At 34.7% G+C, this 19,443-nt stretch overlaps 1 protein-coding gene across 4 annotated transcripts in view; it reads left to right on the top strand.

Moving 5' to 3' along the window:
• The window catches only part of MED23 (mediator complex subunit 23), a 40,659-nt gene extending 22,668 nt beyond the window's left edge, over positions 1–17,991 (top strand). For 2 of the 4 annotated variants that reach the window (XM_045544366.1, XM_045544367.1), the window contains 15 exons: positions 508–650; positions 1,688–1,862; positions 2,906–3,069; positions 5,185–5,309; positions 6,348–6,550; positions 6,639–6,819; positions 7,872–8,042; positions 8,396–8,612; positions 10,244–10,480; positions 11,689–11,854; positions 12,373–12,445; positions 13,263–13,477; positions 14,196–14,316; positions 15,034–15,165; positions 16,893–17,991. In XM_045544366.1, coding sequence (XP_045400322.1) covers positions 508–650; positions 1,688–1,862; positions 2,906–3,069; positions 5,185–5,309; positions 6,348–6,550; positions 6,639–6,819; positions 7,872–8,042; positions 8,396–8,612; positions 10,244–10,480; positions 11,689–11,854; positions 12,373–12,445; positions 13,263–13,477; positions 14,196–14,316; positions 15,034–15,165; positions 16,893–17,060 — 2,491 coding nt within the window. In that variant the 3' untranslated portion in view covers positions 17,061–17,991. Of the gene's footprint in view, positions 1–507; positions 651–1,687; positions 1,863–2,905; positions 3,070–5,184; positions 5,310–6,347; positions 6,551–6,638; positions 6,820–7,871; positions 8,043–8,395; positions 8,613–10,243; positions 10,562–11,688; positions 11,855–11,901; positions 12,446–13,242; positions 13,478–14,195; positions 14,317–15,033; positions 15,166–16,892 lie in introns of those variants that run through there. The other 2 variants (XM_045544368.1, XM_045544369.1) reach the window with 2 other exon arrangements.
• Positions 17,992–19,443: the final 1,452 nt, after the last annotated feature.

Below are 19,443 nucleotides of genomic sequence, written 5' to 3'. Positions count from 1 at the left end.
ATGTGGGGCATCAGTTCTAGTAAAGTCATCTTCTTTTTCAAATGGTAAACATTGTGATAGAATTATACATGTGCTTCACCTGCATATGTGACAGATTTGAACAAAACCCTAATAGAATCTAACGTTTGAGTCTTAACAGTGATATTAAGTAAATCTGTGACAAAAGTTATTTAATTTCTCAAATGTATTTTGTTACATCATTTGAAAAGAAAAACAGACTAAAATCAGTCAAGCATGCTCTTATGAGTTGTGCACGAAGTTTGTTTTTCCATGAACAGAGGGATCCTGATGTATATTGAAAGCACCATAGAAACAGGAATTAGTCCCATGTTGTTCAGTAAGTGCATCATTACCAAGTGTCCTGTACAACTTAAATATCTTAAATGAATCAAGCTTTACTGGAGTCATTTAAGTTCAGATTTATACTAGATTTCCTATAAGTAGAGTAACTCCTGTATTTTTGTCATAAATGTGGATTTTTATTTTCTTCCCTTTTTTTCTCCTCAGCCTTATTCACAGCATTGCAACCAGGGTGATAAAACTTGCTCATGCAAAGTCCAGTGTGGCCTTGGCTCCAGCCCTCGTGGAAACTTACAGTCGTTTATTGGTCTATATGGAGATAGAGTCTTTGGGCATCAAGGGATTTATCAGTAAGACAGGACTTTCTGGTGTTTATAACTGTTAACCCATTCATTGATTCAGCAGGTACTCTTCCAGGTGCTGGGATACAGCACAGAACAAAAGTCACCACCATCATGGAGCTTACATGCTAATGAGGGGGGCAATTAAGTAAATAAACGAAATGTGCAATATGTCAGGTGATACGTGTTCTAGAGAAAAATAAAGCAAAACAGAGGGATAGGAAGTGTGAGTCAGGGGAAGTTGTTGCATTTTTAAGTAAAGTGGTAAGAAAAGGCTAATGTGCTAAGTACTTAGAACTCAGTGAGCAGGATAGAAAGGATCTCTGTCCTCAAGCAAGTAGATTCTGCCCCAGGGAAGCAATGCTGTCCTCCAGTGTGTGCTTAGTCTGCCTTGCAATAGGGAAGGACTTTTCCTACATTGCAGAAGATACCTTATAATGTCTGTTAGTTATGATGCAGTTCTAAATAATAGATACTTTCTCTTATGGAAGCGTTTTTTTGATTCATGCTAATTCTAACTTTTTACCAGCACAACATAAACTTTAATTTTAAGCATAGTAACCCTTCTCAGATAATTGAGAGTTGAATAAAACTATCACACCTACTCCGAACAAGGGTGGGTGTGATAAAATTTTCTGTATTAAAAAGTGAACCTCATACTATCAAAGGTTGGTGACATTAACTTTCCAAAAATAATTTAAAAGTGAGGAAGTTTAGAGTAATTTTTTTCATACCTTTTCTTATTTTATTTTTCTAGATGAACTTGAGTATCACTTGCCAAATTCAAGAAGAAAAAGCAATATTATTACTTGATATTATAATTAGGATCTGGATTTTTTCCTTACTATTAAAGTACAAAATATGGAGAATTTATGTGTATGCGCGCGCGTGTGCATATGTGTGTGTGTGTGTGTGTGTGTGTGTGTGTGTGTGTGTATTTTCACGATCAAATCTTTATATACATTTTACCCAAGGTGACTTTCTTCAAATAGGTTTTAATGCATAGCTTTTAACAACTGATGCCTTAAATTGTCTTGTTCCTCCAGGTCAGCTTTTGCCAACTGTGTTCAAGTCACATGCATGGGGGATCTTACACACACTTCTTGAGATGTTCAGCTACCGAATGCACCACATTCAGCCTCATTACAGAGTTCAGCTCCTGAGTCATCTTCATACTTTGGCTGCAGTTGCACAAACAAACCAGAACCAGCTCCATCTCTGGTGAGCTCATTGAATGCTGTCTATCCTTAAGATTTATTAGATAAGCAAAACAACTGTTATTATTCCCTTTTATTATTCTCTGTAAGTGGGTAATATGGCCCTAGGTTACTTAAGCCCATTCTTGTGATTTGCTGTGTATTTTCTCATGTCAAAAATAATGATGTATCACAACCTGGGTTTGCACATTTGTGACAAATGCTAATTTTGGAGGGTAAGTCAGGATGACTTGGTTTTAGCTTTGATGCCGGAGGGCTTTATCTTTTTATCTTAGAGCAGTGTGATAAAATTTCACAAATAAAATTACAAGATATATGTATACAGTAAATATATTTACATAGAAAAACTTGCCAGTGTTAGTACTGTTATAATAAAATCTTGTTTAGAAAAGTCATCAAATAATTAAAAAAAAAAAGATTTATTAGAAACTTTGTTGGAGATGGGGATCTTAATCTTTTACCTTATAATTTTTTTTAATTCATTTGTCATAAAACTCCTCTGCTTCTAAGGTATTTTATTTCTAGTATAGAATTGGAGTTCAGTTTTTTAAATAGAAATTGATTGACATAGTTGAGTACTTTGGGACTTTTTGACTGAGAATTAGTACTTTAAGGCCTTCATTATTATCTTCTAACTTAGCCATTTAGAATGCTGTATTTAAATATACTTCAGATTGTGGTTGAAGTGTTATGTCATTTTGCTTTTGCTTTGAATTAAAATATATTTTAGATCGAAAAAATATAAGTTTTGAAATACTGTATATCCAGATGATATTTTTAGTTCTGTAGGCTATAAGCTATCTTTTTCAAATGTATAAAAATGTCATAAAGTTTTCACTATAAAATTTGGCACCTCATGTTTTTTAAACAAATTAAGCAATGTTTATTCTCAAACAAAAGAAGAGTGTTTCTTTTAAATCAAAGAAGGGATATTCATAGTTTGCATGTTTTCCCTTATATGATTAACCTAGAATTAGATTTAATTCCATAATTTTGAAATTTTACCTGCAACTTTTTCACATTTCTTTTTGTTCCCCTGCCTTTCAGTGTCGAGAGCACTGCGCTCAGGCTCATAACAGCATTGGGTAGCTCAGAGGTACAGCCGCAGTTTACGCGCTTCCTCAGTGATCCCAAAACGGTGCTGTCAGCGGAATCTGAAGAACTGAACCGTGCCTTGATACTGACCTTAGCTAGAGCAACTCACGTAACAGGTACAGTGAAAATGCGACCAACACCGACAAAAACAGATGAATTTAAGTGTGCTAGGATTCTACTAAATACTATGGGTATAATATATGAAAAAGATACTTTTCGTTTATTCAGAAAAAGCCAGTTGTTTTGATGTCTTCACTGTGTCACACAGTAATGAAAGCTCATCTATATACTATCATTCTAACTGGGTTGAGTATCAGTTTCCAGCCATTTCACATCATTTTTAAGTAGTGGTTCTTAAGCTTTTTGGTCTCGGGACTGCTTTATACTCTCAAAAAATGAATTGAAATTCCCAAAGACTTTCTGTTTATATGGATTATATCTGTGGATATTTATTCTATTAGATATTGAAATAAAGAAGTTTTAAAATATTTATTTACTAATTTATTTAAAAATATTAATAAGCTCATTACATATTAACATAAATAACACATTTTTATGAAAAAAGTATATTTTCAAAAGCAACATTTGAGTGAGAAGAGGTGCCATTGTTTCACATTTTTGCTTCTCTCTTTAATATCAGGTATAAAGGAATACAGTTGGATTCTCATGTCTGCTTATACATTTAGTCTTGCAATGTTATTTTAGTTCAAGTCAGTGAAAAAAAATGTGGCCTCAAACAGATGAGGTTGAAAAAGAGAAGAGGATTTTAATAGCCTTTTTGTATAGTTGTGAATATTTTTTGATTTCACACCAAAATTGAAAAAAATGATAATTCCTTAAAGGTTAGCTGCAATGTAGAATCCAAAATCCTATCAGTGAACTTTTTGTACTTTGTTACATTGTAATCCATTCATCTATTTTTTACATTTAATATATTTTTAAATCCTTACATATTTTATAACTTCATGAATTGATTGGAAAATATTGGATCTAGTGAATGTTGACACATTTCATGATACAGTATCAGAAAATTACATTTATAATATCACTACAAATTTTATTAAGAAAGTCTTTAAGTTTTGGGATGCTATCATGTTATGCTGGTGGCTACAAGTTTTCCAAAATTCCAATTTTCACTTGGAAGGTCAAATTTTATTATTGGTAAAAGGTATTATTGTTTGTTTTCCTTGAAGTGACAAGCTCACTGTTAATTTTCAAGAAAATGTCTGCTAAATGACTAATCTGAATAACTATACTTTCCTGTCAGTTGTTCTTTCAAGTAAAAGTGGAATTCCATGAAAAAAAAAAAATCAGCTAATTAAACTCAGTGTTCAAACAATCACACAAGTACTTTTCCTCAAAACACCCATCATACTCTGGAACACTGTGGATGCTTCTCATTTTGTCACACAGGATATTAAAAATAGATGTTGAGATCTGATAATTTTTAGTTCTTCATGAACAACATTCTTAAGTGAAACTGGCACTTTTTTCCCCCACTGAGAGCCTGTGGCAAAGAATACAATGGCCGTTAATACCGTCTAGCACCACTATTTGATTTGTGCATAGGGCCAGCAATTTTACCACCACTGCTTTTGCACCATCAGTGCACATATCAGCACAGTAAGAGAGCCAATGATATCTTGGTATTATCATTTAAATAGCTTTGAGGTCACTCATTGAATTGATATTAGGACGCCCCCAGAGGTCTCCAGACCACACTTTAAGAACTGCTGCTTTAAAGAAATAGTTTTTGAATTTAGCAACCTCAAATACATTTATATAAAAAAAAACTATATTATTTAACATAAATAAACCTTTTCAATTTAAAGATTTATTCTTGTAGTGTATAGTTGTTTCATTCACTGGAAAAGAAATCTACTTTCTTAATTCTAGTCCCTTGGCACAATAAAGTACTGGTAAATCATTGTCAGAGTGAACTCAATGAGCAATAGTGGTGGGCCTGTATTACTGTCATATCATTGGTACTCTGTATCCTAAAACAAAAGAGATTCACTAATTGTGCTCATATTTACTAGTGTGGTCATCCAAATCACTCATAGACTAAGAAAATCTAGGTCTTAAGCTGAGTATAACTAGTTAAGCAATGACTGCACTGCAGAGAAGTTCTCTGCATGCACGTAATTGTTTGTGATTTTCTCTGTAATATCTTTTATGAGTTGTGGATATGATCATTGATGTCTAGATTACATCTATTTGTTTATGTTTAGACTTTTTTACAGGCTCTGATTCAATTCAGGGAACTTGGTGTAAAGACATACTTCAGACCATCATGAGTTTTACTCCTCATAATTGGGCTTCACACACCCTTAGCTGTTTTCCAGGCCCTCTACAGGTAATTTGGTGTTGAATAATTTATCGAACATATATGAAATCCTTCTTTCCATGCACACTGTTATTCTAGAGAGTTAGTCTGGGTGACATCCAAAGAAAGTTAGCTTTTATCTGTTTTTAAAAAAATGTTTGTCATTACTTCCAAAATCTCTCAAGTTGTTCTTTGTCCTACTCTAAGACTGGATATGTTTCTAGAAATTTAATTATTATGGTTTCATCTTAATGATTTACAGTTTTAGAGTCTCATAAAAATTAACACATTACCTGAAAAATTCTTTCTCTCTCATAGAACTGAAATGGGGGAGAGATGTAATTTAATGGAACTTCATAGTTATATGTTATATTTAACTGAATTTTTTTTTAAATCACACAAAAAACTGTAAACCTGACTTTTATAATATGGAGTAAGGCAAATCTCATCTGTCTTCTATTTTTCAGAGAAAATTTATGGCATGATGAGCATCCACTTTTCATAACTCTCAGTAGGGCTACCTACAGCAGTGGTTCTCACACTTACCAGAATCACCTGGAGGGCTTCCTAGACTACAGTTTGCTGGGCCTCAGAGCTTGAGGCCATAGAGATGGGATTGGGCCTGAGCATTTGCATTTCTTGCAAAACCCAGGTGATACTGATACTGCTGGTGTTGGGACCACACTCTGAGAACCACTGGGACAGTGTAAGGGATTTTCCTTATAGAGACACTAACATATGTAACCAAAGGGTAAATACATATTTGCCCTCCTTTTTTTCTTTTTTCTCTAAGATTAGCAGAAATATCAACAAATGATTGAAGAAGCTTTGCATTCAAGCTTGTATAGCATGTCTGTTTAGGAGAAATCCAGGAAAAAGAATCTTGCAGATAATCTAGTCAAGCCTATGTACTTTCCAGGTATAGAAATTTAGGCTTTATTACTGAGTTGCTCAAGATCATCTAGCCTTTATTAATGTCAGAATCAAGTCTAAAACTGGTTTCTTAACTCGATATCCAGTGCTCTTTTTACTATTACCAATGAAATAAACTTTTGGTCTTCCTTTTAGGCATTCTTCAAACAAAATAATGTACCCCAGGAAAGCCGTTTTAATCTGAAAAAAAATGTGGAGGAGGAATATAGGAAGTGGAAGTCAATGAGCAATGAAAGTGACATCATTACCCACTTTGTGCAGAGCTCTCCTCCTCTCTTTCTTTGTCTTCTCTGGAAAATGCTCTTGGAAACAGATCATATTAATCAGATTGGCTACAGGTGAGCCAAAAACCTAATTTACATTGCATTTGGCAAACTGTTATAGCCATACAGCAATGGAATGTATGTTTTACTCCCTACCTTCCAGAGTATTAGAGAGAATTGGTGCCAGAGCCTTGGTAGCCCACGTGAGAACATTTGCAGATTTTCTGGTATATGAGTTCTCTACCTCAGCAGGGGGTCAACAACTCAATAAGTGCATTGAAATTCTTAATGACATGGTATGGAAGTACAACATTGTTACACTGGACAGATTAATTCTCTGCCTGGTAAGAATAAGTATCTAAACTTTCTTATTCTCTTTTGGATCAAGGTGTGTGACTAATAGATCCTGTGCTGATCTACTCTATATTGCCTTGAAGAATTTAATGGATTTATACTATAATCAAGCTTTGCTATCCCTTCCTTAAGAAGCTAGAGATTTCCCAATTTCCTTATTCATTCATTCAATAAGTGTGTATTGAGTATCTACTATGTTCTAGTCACAGAAGATACAGAAGTAAATAAAATAGATAGGGTCCTACCTTGTGATGTTCTAAAAATAGGAGCGTTTAGACCCTGAATTGATTTTCTGAAGATTCCCACTAGAGGCAGGAAGTAGTCACAAGTGGCTGCATATCTTTGCAGAGTGGTAATATAACCATTTCTGTACACAGTCATAACTGAATGTTTCTCAGAGCCACCCAACATTCCCCCAAATGTTTTTTTCTCCTGACTTTGTTATCTATTTCAAACACATTTTTAAGAAAAGACACTGAACCAGGATGGAAAATGCATTTAAAACAATTCCATGGTGGTGATATTTGGGGTGGCTTAGTTTGTTAACATTAACCCCTTAGCTGTGGAGCATGGATATAAAGGTAGTTACAATATGAGGGATGTCTGGAAAGTATCCAGCCACTGCTAATATCACAATGGTTACTTGCCTGGATACTTTCTGGACAGCCCTCATATATTAGAAGAAATAAGCTAAATCTCTAAATCAATAAAACAAAATGATAGGGTAGAGATGTGGGGAAAATATTGCCAGGAAACAGTGAGCTACACATCAGCCTAGGTAATGGCTGGTGATGGATAGATTAAATTAAAAACAGTAAAGATAGACATTCCAGGCAGAAGGAATGGTGTGCTAGAATGGGCCCCCCAAAAAAGGTCAGATATGTTTGAGGAATGCTGAAGGGTTGGTTTGGGATAGACTAGACATCTAAGGAAATTCTAATAATAGTGAGATTTTACTCTAATAAAATTTAGACTATCAAATGGCAGAGCCTTGCTTTTGCAAAGTTTGGAATTTTTTCTATAATTTTTCTGTTCTTTAAAGGCCATGCGTAGTCATGAAGGAAACGAAGCCCAGGTTTGTTATTTCATAATTCAGTTGCTGTTACTCAAGCCAAATGATTTTAGAAACCGAGTAAGTGACTTTGTGAAGGAAAATTCCCCAGAGCACTGGCTACAGAACGACTGGCACACTAAGCACATGAGTTATCACAAGGTATGAATTCTAATTAGTGTTTCATATAATCCTTTTAAAGCCATACTTAGGCGTTTGATCAATTGATTTGGCTGTTTTATCTATGGTTCTAATGTTTTGTCTGTGGTCTGTATAGAAGTAAATTAGCTTGCTAAACTTCAAGGTTCTAGAGTTTCTCTAATGTTAGAAATAAATTGTAACTGCAGTTTTAGTAGACATAAGTACTTATAATATAGAAAGAAGTAAAGTATAATAAAGTATAATTTATAATTTTTCCTTATAAAAATATCTACACAATATTTTCAAGTTTATTTCGCTCTTTTAAGAGAATAAAAATAGATACACTAACATTTATCATGTCTTCACTTCCATAGAAGTATCCCGAGAAGCTGTATTTTGAGGGCCTGGCAGAACAGGTCGAGCCTCCTGTACAAATCCAGTCCCCCTATCTGCCCATCTATTTTGGAAATGTGTGTCTACGATTCCTTCCAGTATTTGATATAGTAATCCACAGATTTTTAGAGTTGCTTCCAGTATCCAAATCATTGGAGACACTACTGGATCACCTAGGAGGTTTATATAAATTTCATGGTGAGCTTTTTCAAATTTTAATTTCATCTGGTTCCTCTGTAAACAAAAGGCTGGGCATGACCATGTGGTAGTAGTGTTTCTAAAGGTTTTGTTTTAACTGTTTTTAAAATAAAAGTTTTTTGAGGATAACTGCTATGAATGATGCCATGAAGTATAAAATACACAACATAAAAATATGAATAAAGGCACGAGTTCAGAACAGAGTGATATTATTATAAGTTAAGTAGATCTTGGCAGGCTTCTTAGATGGGTAGGATTTCAACTGTGATGCATATGATTTATATGAGAGAAGGAAAAGAGAGTATACTGGGCAGAGGGGAGCATTTGGGAAAATGATGAAGGTAGATAAAATAAAACATACTTGAAGAAAAATTGTCTCATTCAGTTGAATTGAGAATTCTTACCACAGAGTTCTAGATTCTAGAAATATGGCTGGCAAGAGAGATTCTACCTGACTACAGACACCTTGAAAATGCCAGGCTGCTAAGTTTTCTTTATATCCTGCAGATAATAGTCTATTGGAAGTTATTGAGTAAGATCATGGCATGAGGAGCATTATTTTAGAAAGATAAATCTAATTGTAGTTGGTAACATGTCTTAGAAGAAGGAAGCCATTTCAAAGACGTGGCAAAAAGCTCAGATGTATAATTAGTATCTAAACAAGGATGTGGCATTGAAAATGAGAAAGAAGGGACAAATGATCAAGAAAGAAGGAGCAGGATTTGATTGGCTGGTTATGGGGAGAATATTGAAAGAAAGAAATCAAACGCAGCTCTAAAGTTTTAAGCATAGTAACTGCATAGTGGCAGGGTCAGTGACAGAAGTGTGAAGGTCCTGGAGCAGCCACTATGGGGACAAAGTGTATTTGTCTGGTGGGCAGCTCTTCTTCTTAGTCTTTAGTCTGAGATACCTTCCACCAAAGCAGAAGTGTGAGTTGTGTTAACACTATAGGATAGGCATGAGGTTCAAGTAAACCTTCCTTTAAAAATATGTCTTTTGGATTAGGTAATATATGCATATGGTGCAGAATGGTATACAGTGAAAAGTAATTAGTCCCATCCCTGTCCTCCAACTAGCCAGTTTCATTCTCTGTAGGCCACCACTGTTACCAATCTCTTGTGTATCCTCCCTTGGATATCCTGAGGGTTTTTTTTTTTACACAAATAAAATGTAACAAACACACTGTTCTGTACCTTGTTTATTTCACCTTTATCATACATGAGGGTTGATTATTCGTTTCAGTACATAAACAGCTCATGAATGCCCTGTTTTTGGCTGGTTGGGTTGTTAATAATCTTTTGATGGTGGAAAGGGCTGCAGTGAAATTCCTTGCTGTGTGTCATGTTTGCTGGGTGAATGTGCAGAAGTGGAGTTGTTTCCACTTAAATACAAACATGTGTATTGTAAATACAAACAAATATATTGTAAATACAAACTGTGTATTACTAGAGGCATTCTGAGCCTTCTGCCTGTTCTAAGATTAAAATATTCATCATATACAGTTGCCTAGCATGCACAATAGTTTCATAATCTTATGAGCTGTTTTTCAGTGATCTTGAAAGCAGAGGATTAGTTTTTCACAGTTGTCAGTAACCGGATAAACATTGTGATGATCTATTTTCTTCTTGTAGATCGTCCAGTGACTTATCTGTATAATACTTTGCACTATTATGAAATGCACCTGAGAGAGCGCAAATTTCTCAAACGAAAACTTGTCCATGCGATCATTGGCTCACTCAAGGATAATCGACCACAGGGCTGGTGTCTAAGTGACACTTACCTGAAAAATGCCATGAATGCACGAGAGGAGAATCCTTGGGTCCCAGATGATACCTACTATTGCAGATTGATTGGCAGACTAGTAGATAATATCCTTTTTATTGTGATTTTACAGACTCTCCAGAAATAACAGGATTTTGACTTATGAAAACATATATTTTCTTTTTAAGGTAATATTTTTGTATATTCCAAGGCTTCAATTTTTTTTAAGGATTATTTTCACTTTTACCTTTGTAAAGGTTTGAATTCTTAAATTAGCAGCATCATGCCTGATAGTCTGAAATTCTCTCTACTAAAATTTGTATTTAAAAACAGACTTTATGGAGATTTGTTTCAAAGAAAAAAATCCTATTCTTAAATAAATGTACTATATATTGTAGCACATGTGTCTATGTGCTCCTGGAGAACATAGGATCTTGTTGCTTTAAGTAACTCCTTGAATAATTTCAAAAATATTATTTATTTATTTTATTTTATTTTATTTTTTTTGAGGTAGAGTCTTGCTCTGTCTCCCAGGCTAGAATGCAGTGGCATCATCATAGCTCACTGCGACCTCAACCCCCTGGGCTCAAGCGATCCTCCTGCATCATCCTCCCAAGTAGCTGGAACTATAGGCATGTGTTACCACACCCAGCTAATATTTCTAATTTTTTTTTGTAGAGAGGAGGTCTTATTCTTGATTAGGTTAGTCTTGAGCTCCTGGGCTCAAGCAATTCTCCTTCCTGCTTTGGCCTTATTAATATATCTTTTATAAATGATAAAATTAATGATAAAACTTATTTTTCTTTTTTTAGTGAAAAAGCTGCTATACTCATAGTTTTATTTCTTCATTTTGATTTTATATTTTCAGTTTTTGGCAATATTCTATAGCTGTACCACTATTTACTACATAGGAAAATTTTACATAAATAAATGAGATTGACTTATTTTCCTATAAAGAAATTTATTTTCTGGAGTAAAAGAATTACTCACTATAAGATAATTTTCATATTAATGTCTAATAACTAGTATAAGAAATGGGCTGATGAAGCCTAGTAATACTTTGCTTGCATCTATAGCTATTAGAATGCACAGTTATAAGTGAGTAAGAGCCCACCTATAAGACCAACCATTTATACTTTGTAGTTGATCAAATGGTTGATGTTAATTCATTTCAGTTGTGTAAAGCTTATGTGTATTTGGTTTCTATTATTTGCCTCTTAATCTCACTATAGATAAATTACTTCTTGGTAGCTCATAATCAGATAAATTGATAACCAGATGATAGTCAAATTGTTATTGCTTTAATTGTCTGCACCGATGGCTGGCAAATCTCCCGGTCCCTTCCCAAACTGTGACTGGAGATTCAATGAGTTTCCCAACCCGGCTGCCCATGCCCTGCATGTCACTTGTGTGGAGCTCATGGCTTTAGCAGTTTCAGGCAATGAGGTCGGGAATGCGCTTCTAAATGTTGTCCTAAAAAGGTATGTATCTTCCTTCATGCCATAAGATTCATTGTTTATTTGTACAGAGAATGGTATTTTATTTGGAGCTATTGGACAAACCTGTGGCCCCAAGGCCAATGCACATTGGATGATGACTGCCTTCTGGTTCCAGATCTTGTCTTTGTGATACAGGTGTAATGGAATGAATGAGCCCTGGACAGAGTCAGGAAACCTGGGTTTGTTCGCACTTCTATTCTTTAATGGCTGTTTGACATTAATTTAGAAATAATGTTAACTTACCTGTAAAAACAGTCTTTCAAGATCCTCTTAAAGATCAGCTTAGAGTAAGGGATGATGATTGGGGAAGAAATATTTTTTCAAAAGCTTTATTTTTTGTGTGTATATCATTTTTATTCAATACAAAAATCCATTGTTTTATTAGAGTGGATCAGTTGTCAATCCTGTGAATTATATACATTCTCAAAATAAGATCCATTGTCAACCATCTAAAATGTTTTTATAATTTCACATTTGTATTCTTTTTTGCCCTCTTGCAGTCAGCCCTTAGTGCCAAGAGAGAACATTACATCATGGATGAATGCAATTGGTTTGATCATTACTGCCCTACCAGTGAGTTAATAATTATAATTTATACTTAGTGGTGAAATACAGTTAGCTTGATCCCTGTTGGCCAAAGGAAAAGTTGCATATAAGATATCCTTATGCAAGGACATCGTGCAAATTAACAAAGTGTTTCATATTTTTAAAGTCTTTAATATTACTGCAACTTAAAAAATCTACAGTGACTATTTTTGGCCTTTCTTTATTAGATCTAAATATATCCACATGACTTACAAATCTGTGGATCCCCTGGTACCACCCTACCTATCCAACCTTCATTTTTACATCATAATCTGATCTACTTTTGGCCAATTAATATGTTATGTATCTAGAGCCTTTGTTCATGCAAATAGTGCTCATTGAGATGTGTTTTTGGTATTTCTGATGTTAGTGAATAAGACATTATTCTTAATCCAGAACCCTTTTTTCTTCCATCACTTTCTCTAAAGCCTGCTCATTCTTTGCTAGCTTAGAGCCTCTTGCCTCAGTGAAGCCTTCCCTGACTTCTCCAACTTTCCTGAAGTCTCCATTCTCTGACCTCCACGCGTGTCTAGTCAGCACCACACAGTTGATTTACTGCATGGTAAATAGCAGGTACTAAATGAGCTGGATAGAGTCACGTGTGGAGTCCTCTAACTCACAAACACTTCTCCTCAGGTTATTATTGATTTAATTTCACCAGTTATGAAGCCACCCAACTGCATTGTACAGATATACACTGGATAGGTAGAAAATTTTAGAGAAGGAGAAAGCACTATTACTTTAGGCTTTGGGGCAGAATACTGGATAAGTGGTATTTTCACCAGGCTTTCCTCTGGTTTTGAAGGAGCCCTATTGGATTGTTCTTCATGATCGAATTGTGAGTGTTATCAGCAGTCCCAGCTTGACGTCTGAAACAGAGTGGGTTGGCTATCCATTCCGCCTCTTTGATTTCACTGCCTGTCATCAGTCCTACTCTGAGATGAGCTGTAGCTATACATTAGCTCTTGCACATGCTGTGTGGCACCATTCTAGCATTGGGCAACTTTCTCTCATTCCGAAGTAAGTATCACAATTTCTTAAAGAAATTGATGTTTCATTTTTTTTAATCTCGTTAACAGATGAGGTGTATATGTCTCTTTCCTTAGAACAACTTGCAAAGCAAGAGTGTTTTAACTAAGTAGAGTTCCTTGTTGATCAGAAAGCCTCTATTATTTCAGAATTATCTGAAAAATAATTGATTTGTATGTGCAAGTAATAATCTTGTATCTAGTTTTCCATAATAATCGTTTCAGCTAAGCTCAAGTGTAGTTTTCCGTTACAGTTTCAGGAGGCTTAGTCAAGTGCATGCTTTTTCCAGAATATACCCTGAAAGCTGCCTTTTGAAGTGAATAACTGAGATTAGCCAGTTTCCTGATTATTTTTCTTTGACCATAAAAGTGGTACTAATTAGATTCCAATTTCTTAGGAATAGCATTGATGTTAGATTACTTGTTCTCTTTTTACTTTGAATAATTCACCTTCTGTCGTTTGGTAGTTTTACTGTTAAGAATGACTCCTAAATGTGATTATTTTATTAATCAATCAAAGTAAGAGCCAGTGGGAGATGTGAGAATTATTAGAAATTTTATTGTTACCAAAATTAAAAGGAACTTTAAAAAAGTCATTACAAGTTTTATAAATACTTGTAATACATTTGTAAATACTGTATTAACAAAATTCAAACAATTCACCTGATTTCAAGTCACAAGAGATTTTCATTTTTATCTTCAAATTTTAGGTTTCTTACTGAAGTACTTCTTCCTATAGTGAAGACTGAATTCCAGTTGCTTTATGTGTACCATCTTGTAGGACCATTTTTACAAAGATTTCAGCAGGAGAGAACTCGATGTATGATAGAGGTAAAATATAATCTGGGTTTTCTGTGACATGATTAAATTGTCAAGCATCTATTTAGGTTTCTTAGCCAGTGTTTTTAAAACTGTAGGTCATAAGCATTAGTAGTGAAACTAGTAGCATCTAAGAGCAGTCTTATAGGGATTAGTATGCCTATAATGAGTTTGGGGTGGGATGTATTGAGTTGGAGATGCAGAGACAAATACCAGTCATCAAGGTTGAGAAGAAAGTTAAAGATGGAGAAGTACATTTGAGAACTTACAGTGTAAAGGAATTAATTAAAATCATGAGAATGGATGAAGTCAATCACTTCTACCAAGATACAGAGAAAAAGAAAATGAGCCAGGAATAAAACCTTAAAAGCATGAGCTACCAAATGTAACTAAGAAAGTATAATCCAGAGGATCCCTGAGAGTGCAGTTATCCCAAAAATTGAGAGAGGGTGTCTAGAAAGGGATTGTCTATCTTTTAATTTTAAGAGAAATTACTAAGCTATAAAGAGAAATCTGATTTAAGTATTGTCAGGGGGAATTTTGTAGTACTATGGGTTGTATTATAAATGCAGGCCGTATCGTATCTCCCATAGGCATGGAGGTGTGTATGATCTGTGACAATTCCTACAATAAACAGGCTATCCCTAGTATAATGGAGTCCAGCTGCATCATGCTGAATTATTTAATCACTTTGATCATTTAAATGATTTTACATTATTTATTAAATAGATCGGTGTGGCATTTTATGACATGCTGCTGAATGTAGACCAGTGTAGTACCCATTTAAATTACATGGATCCCATCTGTGACTTCCTGTATCATATGAAGTATATGTTTACTGGTGACAGCGTGAAAGAGCAAGTAAGTTAAATTTATTTACGTTTTCATGATGTTCAATTTAGAAAACTTGAACATATAGTGATAGACTTTTTGTTTGGGTATGTATTTTTCTTTTGGTTAATTTTTTTTTAAGGGAAGAGGGTTGAAATCAGACCTTTTTAGGCAATGAGGGCATATTATTCTAGATAGTGTATTAAAGTAAATAAATGTTATAATTTCTCATACTTTTCCTCGATGTTTGCAGCAGAACATCTGAAAAGACCTTGGAGGTAAATTCATAGTAATTTCATTAGGGAGAAACAGTGTGATATGGCTGCTGAAAAGACCAAAGAGGTGTTGTGTTATCAGTGAAGGAGGTCCTACTTTTCCCTACACTGATTAGGGTACACTTACGGGGACGCTGGACAAATTGCAGCATACTAGAAGACTAAAGTCAGGATTCTGCACTAACCCTGACTAGAGACTAACTCATGAAGAGTCTTTGAAGAACATAGAATACTTAACCTGAAGAAAAAGTCCTAGGGAAGTGTTCATGACCTCACTATTTGGAAGGTTTCCATTGGGAATAGGTATTACATTTGTTCTTTGTTGCTTCATAGGGTATATGAATTCTGGGGAAGTTAAAAGGAGGTACACGCTGACCCAGCATAGGAGAAGCCACTTCCTAAGAGAGGCTCCTGAAAGTAGAAAAGACCTTGAATCATAACTGAGCTTCCTATGTGTGGGAAACAGAATCTGGGCCGTTTTAGAGAGGTAGAGGTGAGACAGGTAGAGGAAGTTAAGTCCATTTCCCCCTTTCCCAATACTTTAATGTTTCTTTCTATAATACAAAGGAAGGCAAATTCCCATATAACCATGTGAGTCCTAGTCTACTGGCTTCTCTCCTTGGAGCTGGGGACTTGGGAGGATATTGACTACTTTGTGCCTCATCAGGAATATCAAGGAGAATTGACCTGTTCTCTCTCATGTAAGAAAGAAATCATTGTATCTGCTTTTTTAAAACACGGAACATGTAGGGAACCAATAAAGAAATGTTTGGTGTTTTTGTTTTTTTTCTTTTTTAAAATGTAGGGTTTATATTTGGGCCTAAGAAACTTTGACACAAGGGAATGCAGAAAGGAAAAATTATAAATGAACTAATCTTTCCTGGTAAGGTCAGAGAACATTTGAATGAAGCTAAGAAAGCTATGAAACTATTTGATGTGTTTGTCTCCTTAAAGTATTTTTAAAAACAGTAGATCTAATATTATTTAGTTTGGATTACAAGTATAAATCAAAACCATAAAAAGATTTAGCTTTGTGGATAAATGTAGACATGAGTTATTCAAAGAAATTTAAAATATGATTTTGCTTCATGTTTCTGTGAAGATGGTATTTTAAAAGAATGATCAACTTTCTGGGTAGATAAAATTTCCAGTGTAAGCTATGCTAACTTTTGACAGTAGAATGACTGGCTACCTAGCTAAGTGGATTTGCTTTTGTGTGTGTATTCATATATATGTATGAGCACATGGTACACGTATACACATATGTAATATGTAATGTGTGGGAGAGGGAGAACACATTCTCATGTAATAAAAATAATTTTATGTGCTTTTGTTAAAAGACAGAACATATAGAGAAACTTCTCATCCACCCTACTCCACTCCTTAGTTTATTGTCTCAGGATATTACATAAATCCTTCTTTAAAGGTGGGAAGTTGAAGTTCTCTGGTTAAAGTGTTTTTTAATATGTTTTCATTTCTTAGGTAGAGAAGATTATCTGTAACTTAAAACCAGCTTTAAAACTCCGTCTTCGATTCATCACACACATTAGCAAGATGGAGCCAGCTGCGGTGCCTCCACAAGCCGTAAACAGTGGGTCTCCAGCATCTCAGGCTAATCAGGTGCCAGTGTCTTTACCGGTAACTCAGTGAAGCCAGAGCATACCATGGAGAAAATGGAAATACACCCGTCTTTGAAAGTGGACTCCAACGTATTAAATCTGAATGTGATCATGCTACAGCGATGTAGTAGGAAGAGCAAGGATGTTCAGATTGTTTTCATTTGATTCAAGTGGTGACTCTGTTGACACTTTATGACTCCCATCTCCCTATCTATGTTTTTGTCTCTAAGACATCAAGTAAGCTATGTGTCATTCATATTCATAACAATTTATTAAAGCTACCAAGGAACATAACTTTTACTAGGCACTTTCAATCTTTCCTATTCTACCCATTGTTTTTGTTTGTATTTTTTATTATTAATGACATATTCAGTTGTCAAATGCATCATTTTAAGGGTACTACACATGTAAAACAGTTATTACAAATCCTTTGATACATAATAAGCCTCCTTTGGTATATCTTCGGAATAACAGGGATTTTTATTCAGTAAAGGACTCTAGATTTTGTTGCGTTATAGGAGCAAACAAGGTTTCATATTCTTTTAAATATGGCTTGAAATTTTATTATAAATTTTCAATGTTTCTATCAAGATCAACTGGCCATTTTTTGCCTTTGCTATGGACTTGAACTTACTGTATGAAATGAGTTAGAAGCCACGTAAGAAAATAATGTATCTGAAAATGTATAAACTTAAAATCATGCTTAAATTGTTGATTCTCCAATCTGTTATTAAAAATGAATTAATTGCTTTTGCAGGTTGACACTCTCACCTGACAGATGATGTAATTCTTTGAATTTTTATAATCTTAATATTTTTAAATATTTATATTTCTAAATATAGTTTACATTTTGGCTCTTTGGGGTTTATTGTTCATTTTGGGGGGAAATGGCATTGTGAAAGACTTGAAAACTAATTAGTAAATTCTGTTGAATGAATAAACTATATGATTCTTTCCTAACAGTTTGAATGTGCACCTGCTGTGTGTGTGCCTGGCAGTGTGCCAGCTGGGTTTCAGGAGGGGAATGGGCTATTCCATTGGTCCTACGGTACAGTTGGTGAGTGAGATTGGCCTAGGAATTAAGAGTTCATGATTTTTAAAAAAAGAATTAGTGAATTTAACCAACTATGTTTCAAATTCATAGTTCCAAATACAGTCTTCCTAGAGCTTTTCTTTGTAGTTCATATTATTGCAATCACTAAATAGTTATCAGCCATGCAAGTCCAGCTAAAAATTTATATACCCGTATAATTTTTCCAGACTAATTTTAAAATTCCCCAGAAATTTTATGTTAGCAATGATTTCAAGTATGATTCTTAACATAGTCTCAGTATTGTTGCTGCCTTGAGGAATATATTGCTTTGCGATCCTGGAATGGGATTATTGTGACACTGATATTACACAAACAGAATAGAAGGAGTGGAATTCGATATCAATTTTGCAAGTATATGACATTCCAATTAATTTATTAAAAATTCAATTTTCCCTCTCTAGTTTAAAAAAACAGGAGTATGATTTTTCCCTGGATACGTTTTAAATTAAGGACAGAAACTTTATTTGGGTTTAGGATACAGCTGAGGGGAAAAAATAGTTTTGTATTTATTACATCCTAGAAGTTTTTCTTTTTGAAAATTACTGGTAACTTTAGAGTGGCTCTGTCCAATAAGACTTTCTGCAATGAAGGAAATATTCTATACTTGTGCTATCCAATACAGTAGTGAGTAGCAACATGTGGCTATTGGGCATTTGAACTGTGGAACTGAACTTCTCATTTTATTAAGGGTTAATATAAGTGACCCCATGTGGCTAATGTATTGGACTATGTACACAATGTACTCTAGGGTAAGATCCATCGTAATTGCTCCTGTCTAAAAGTAATACAATAAAATGTTTATCTTTGGAAGGCCTAGCAGTTAGAGGCAACAGATAAGTTTAAAGTTCTGAGTTGCATGCAAAAAGTCAGATTTTAGGGGCTCTTTAACATATAACTATTAAAACACCACCACAATAAAAAATCCTTTCATGCAGCCTACTTTATTACAGAGTCCCCTGGGGTTTTTATATAAGTTGGGGGCAAATGGAAGGTTTGTTTCCCTTGTTTTGATTGCAGTTTACTCTCATTTGTTTTTTCAGCTTTCCTCACTACGTTCCAGAGCCCAGGTGAGTATTTAGAATGTAGCTTATGAGACATGCTGTAATTGCAATGAGTGAAGGCTGAAGTGTCTGGAAGCCACAGATAATTTTAGGTGAAATCCTCATTTGAATTAGTAGATCTTACACACAAAATAGCAGTTTGAATTCTCTGGCTCCTGAATAGATTTTTGGGAATGTCTTCTACCTCACAAAAGGCTGCCTGAATAGCAACCGTGCTTAAAATATCAACCGATATCACGTTTGAGATTTAGAAAAAATAA

Source organism: Lemur catta, chromosome 2 (assembly GCF_020740605.2).
Source record: "Lemur catta isolate mLemCat1 chromosome 2, mLemCat1.pri, whole genome shotgun sequence".
Lineage (NCBI taxonomy): Eukaryota > Metazoa > Chordata > Mammalia > Primates > Lemuridae > Lemur > Lemur catta.
This window is presented reverse-complemented; position numbering and strand designations above follow the sequence as displayed.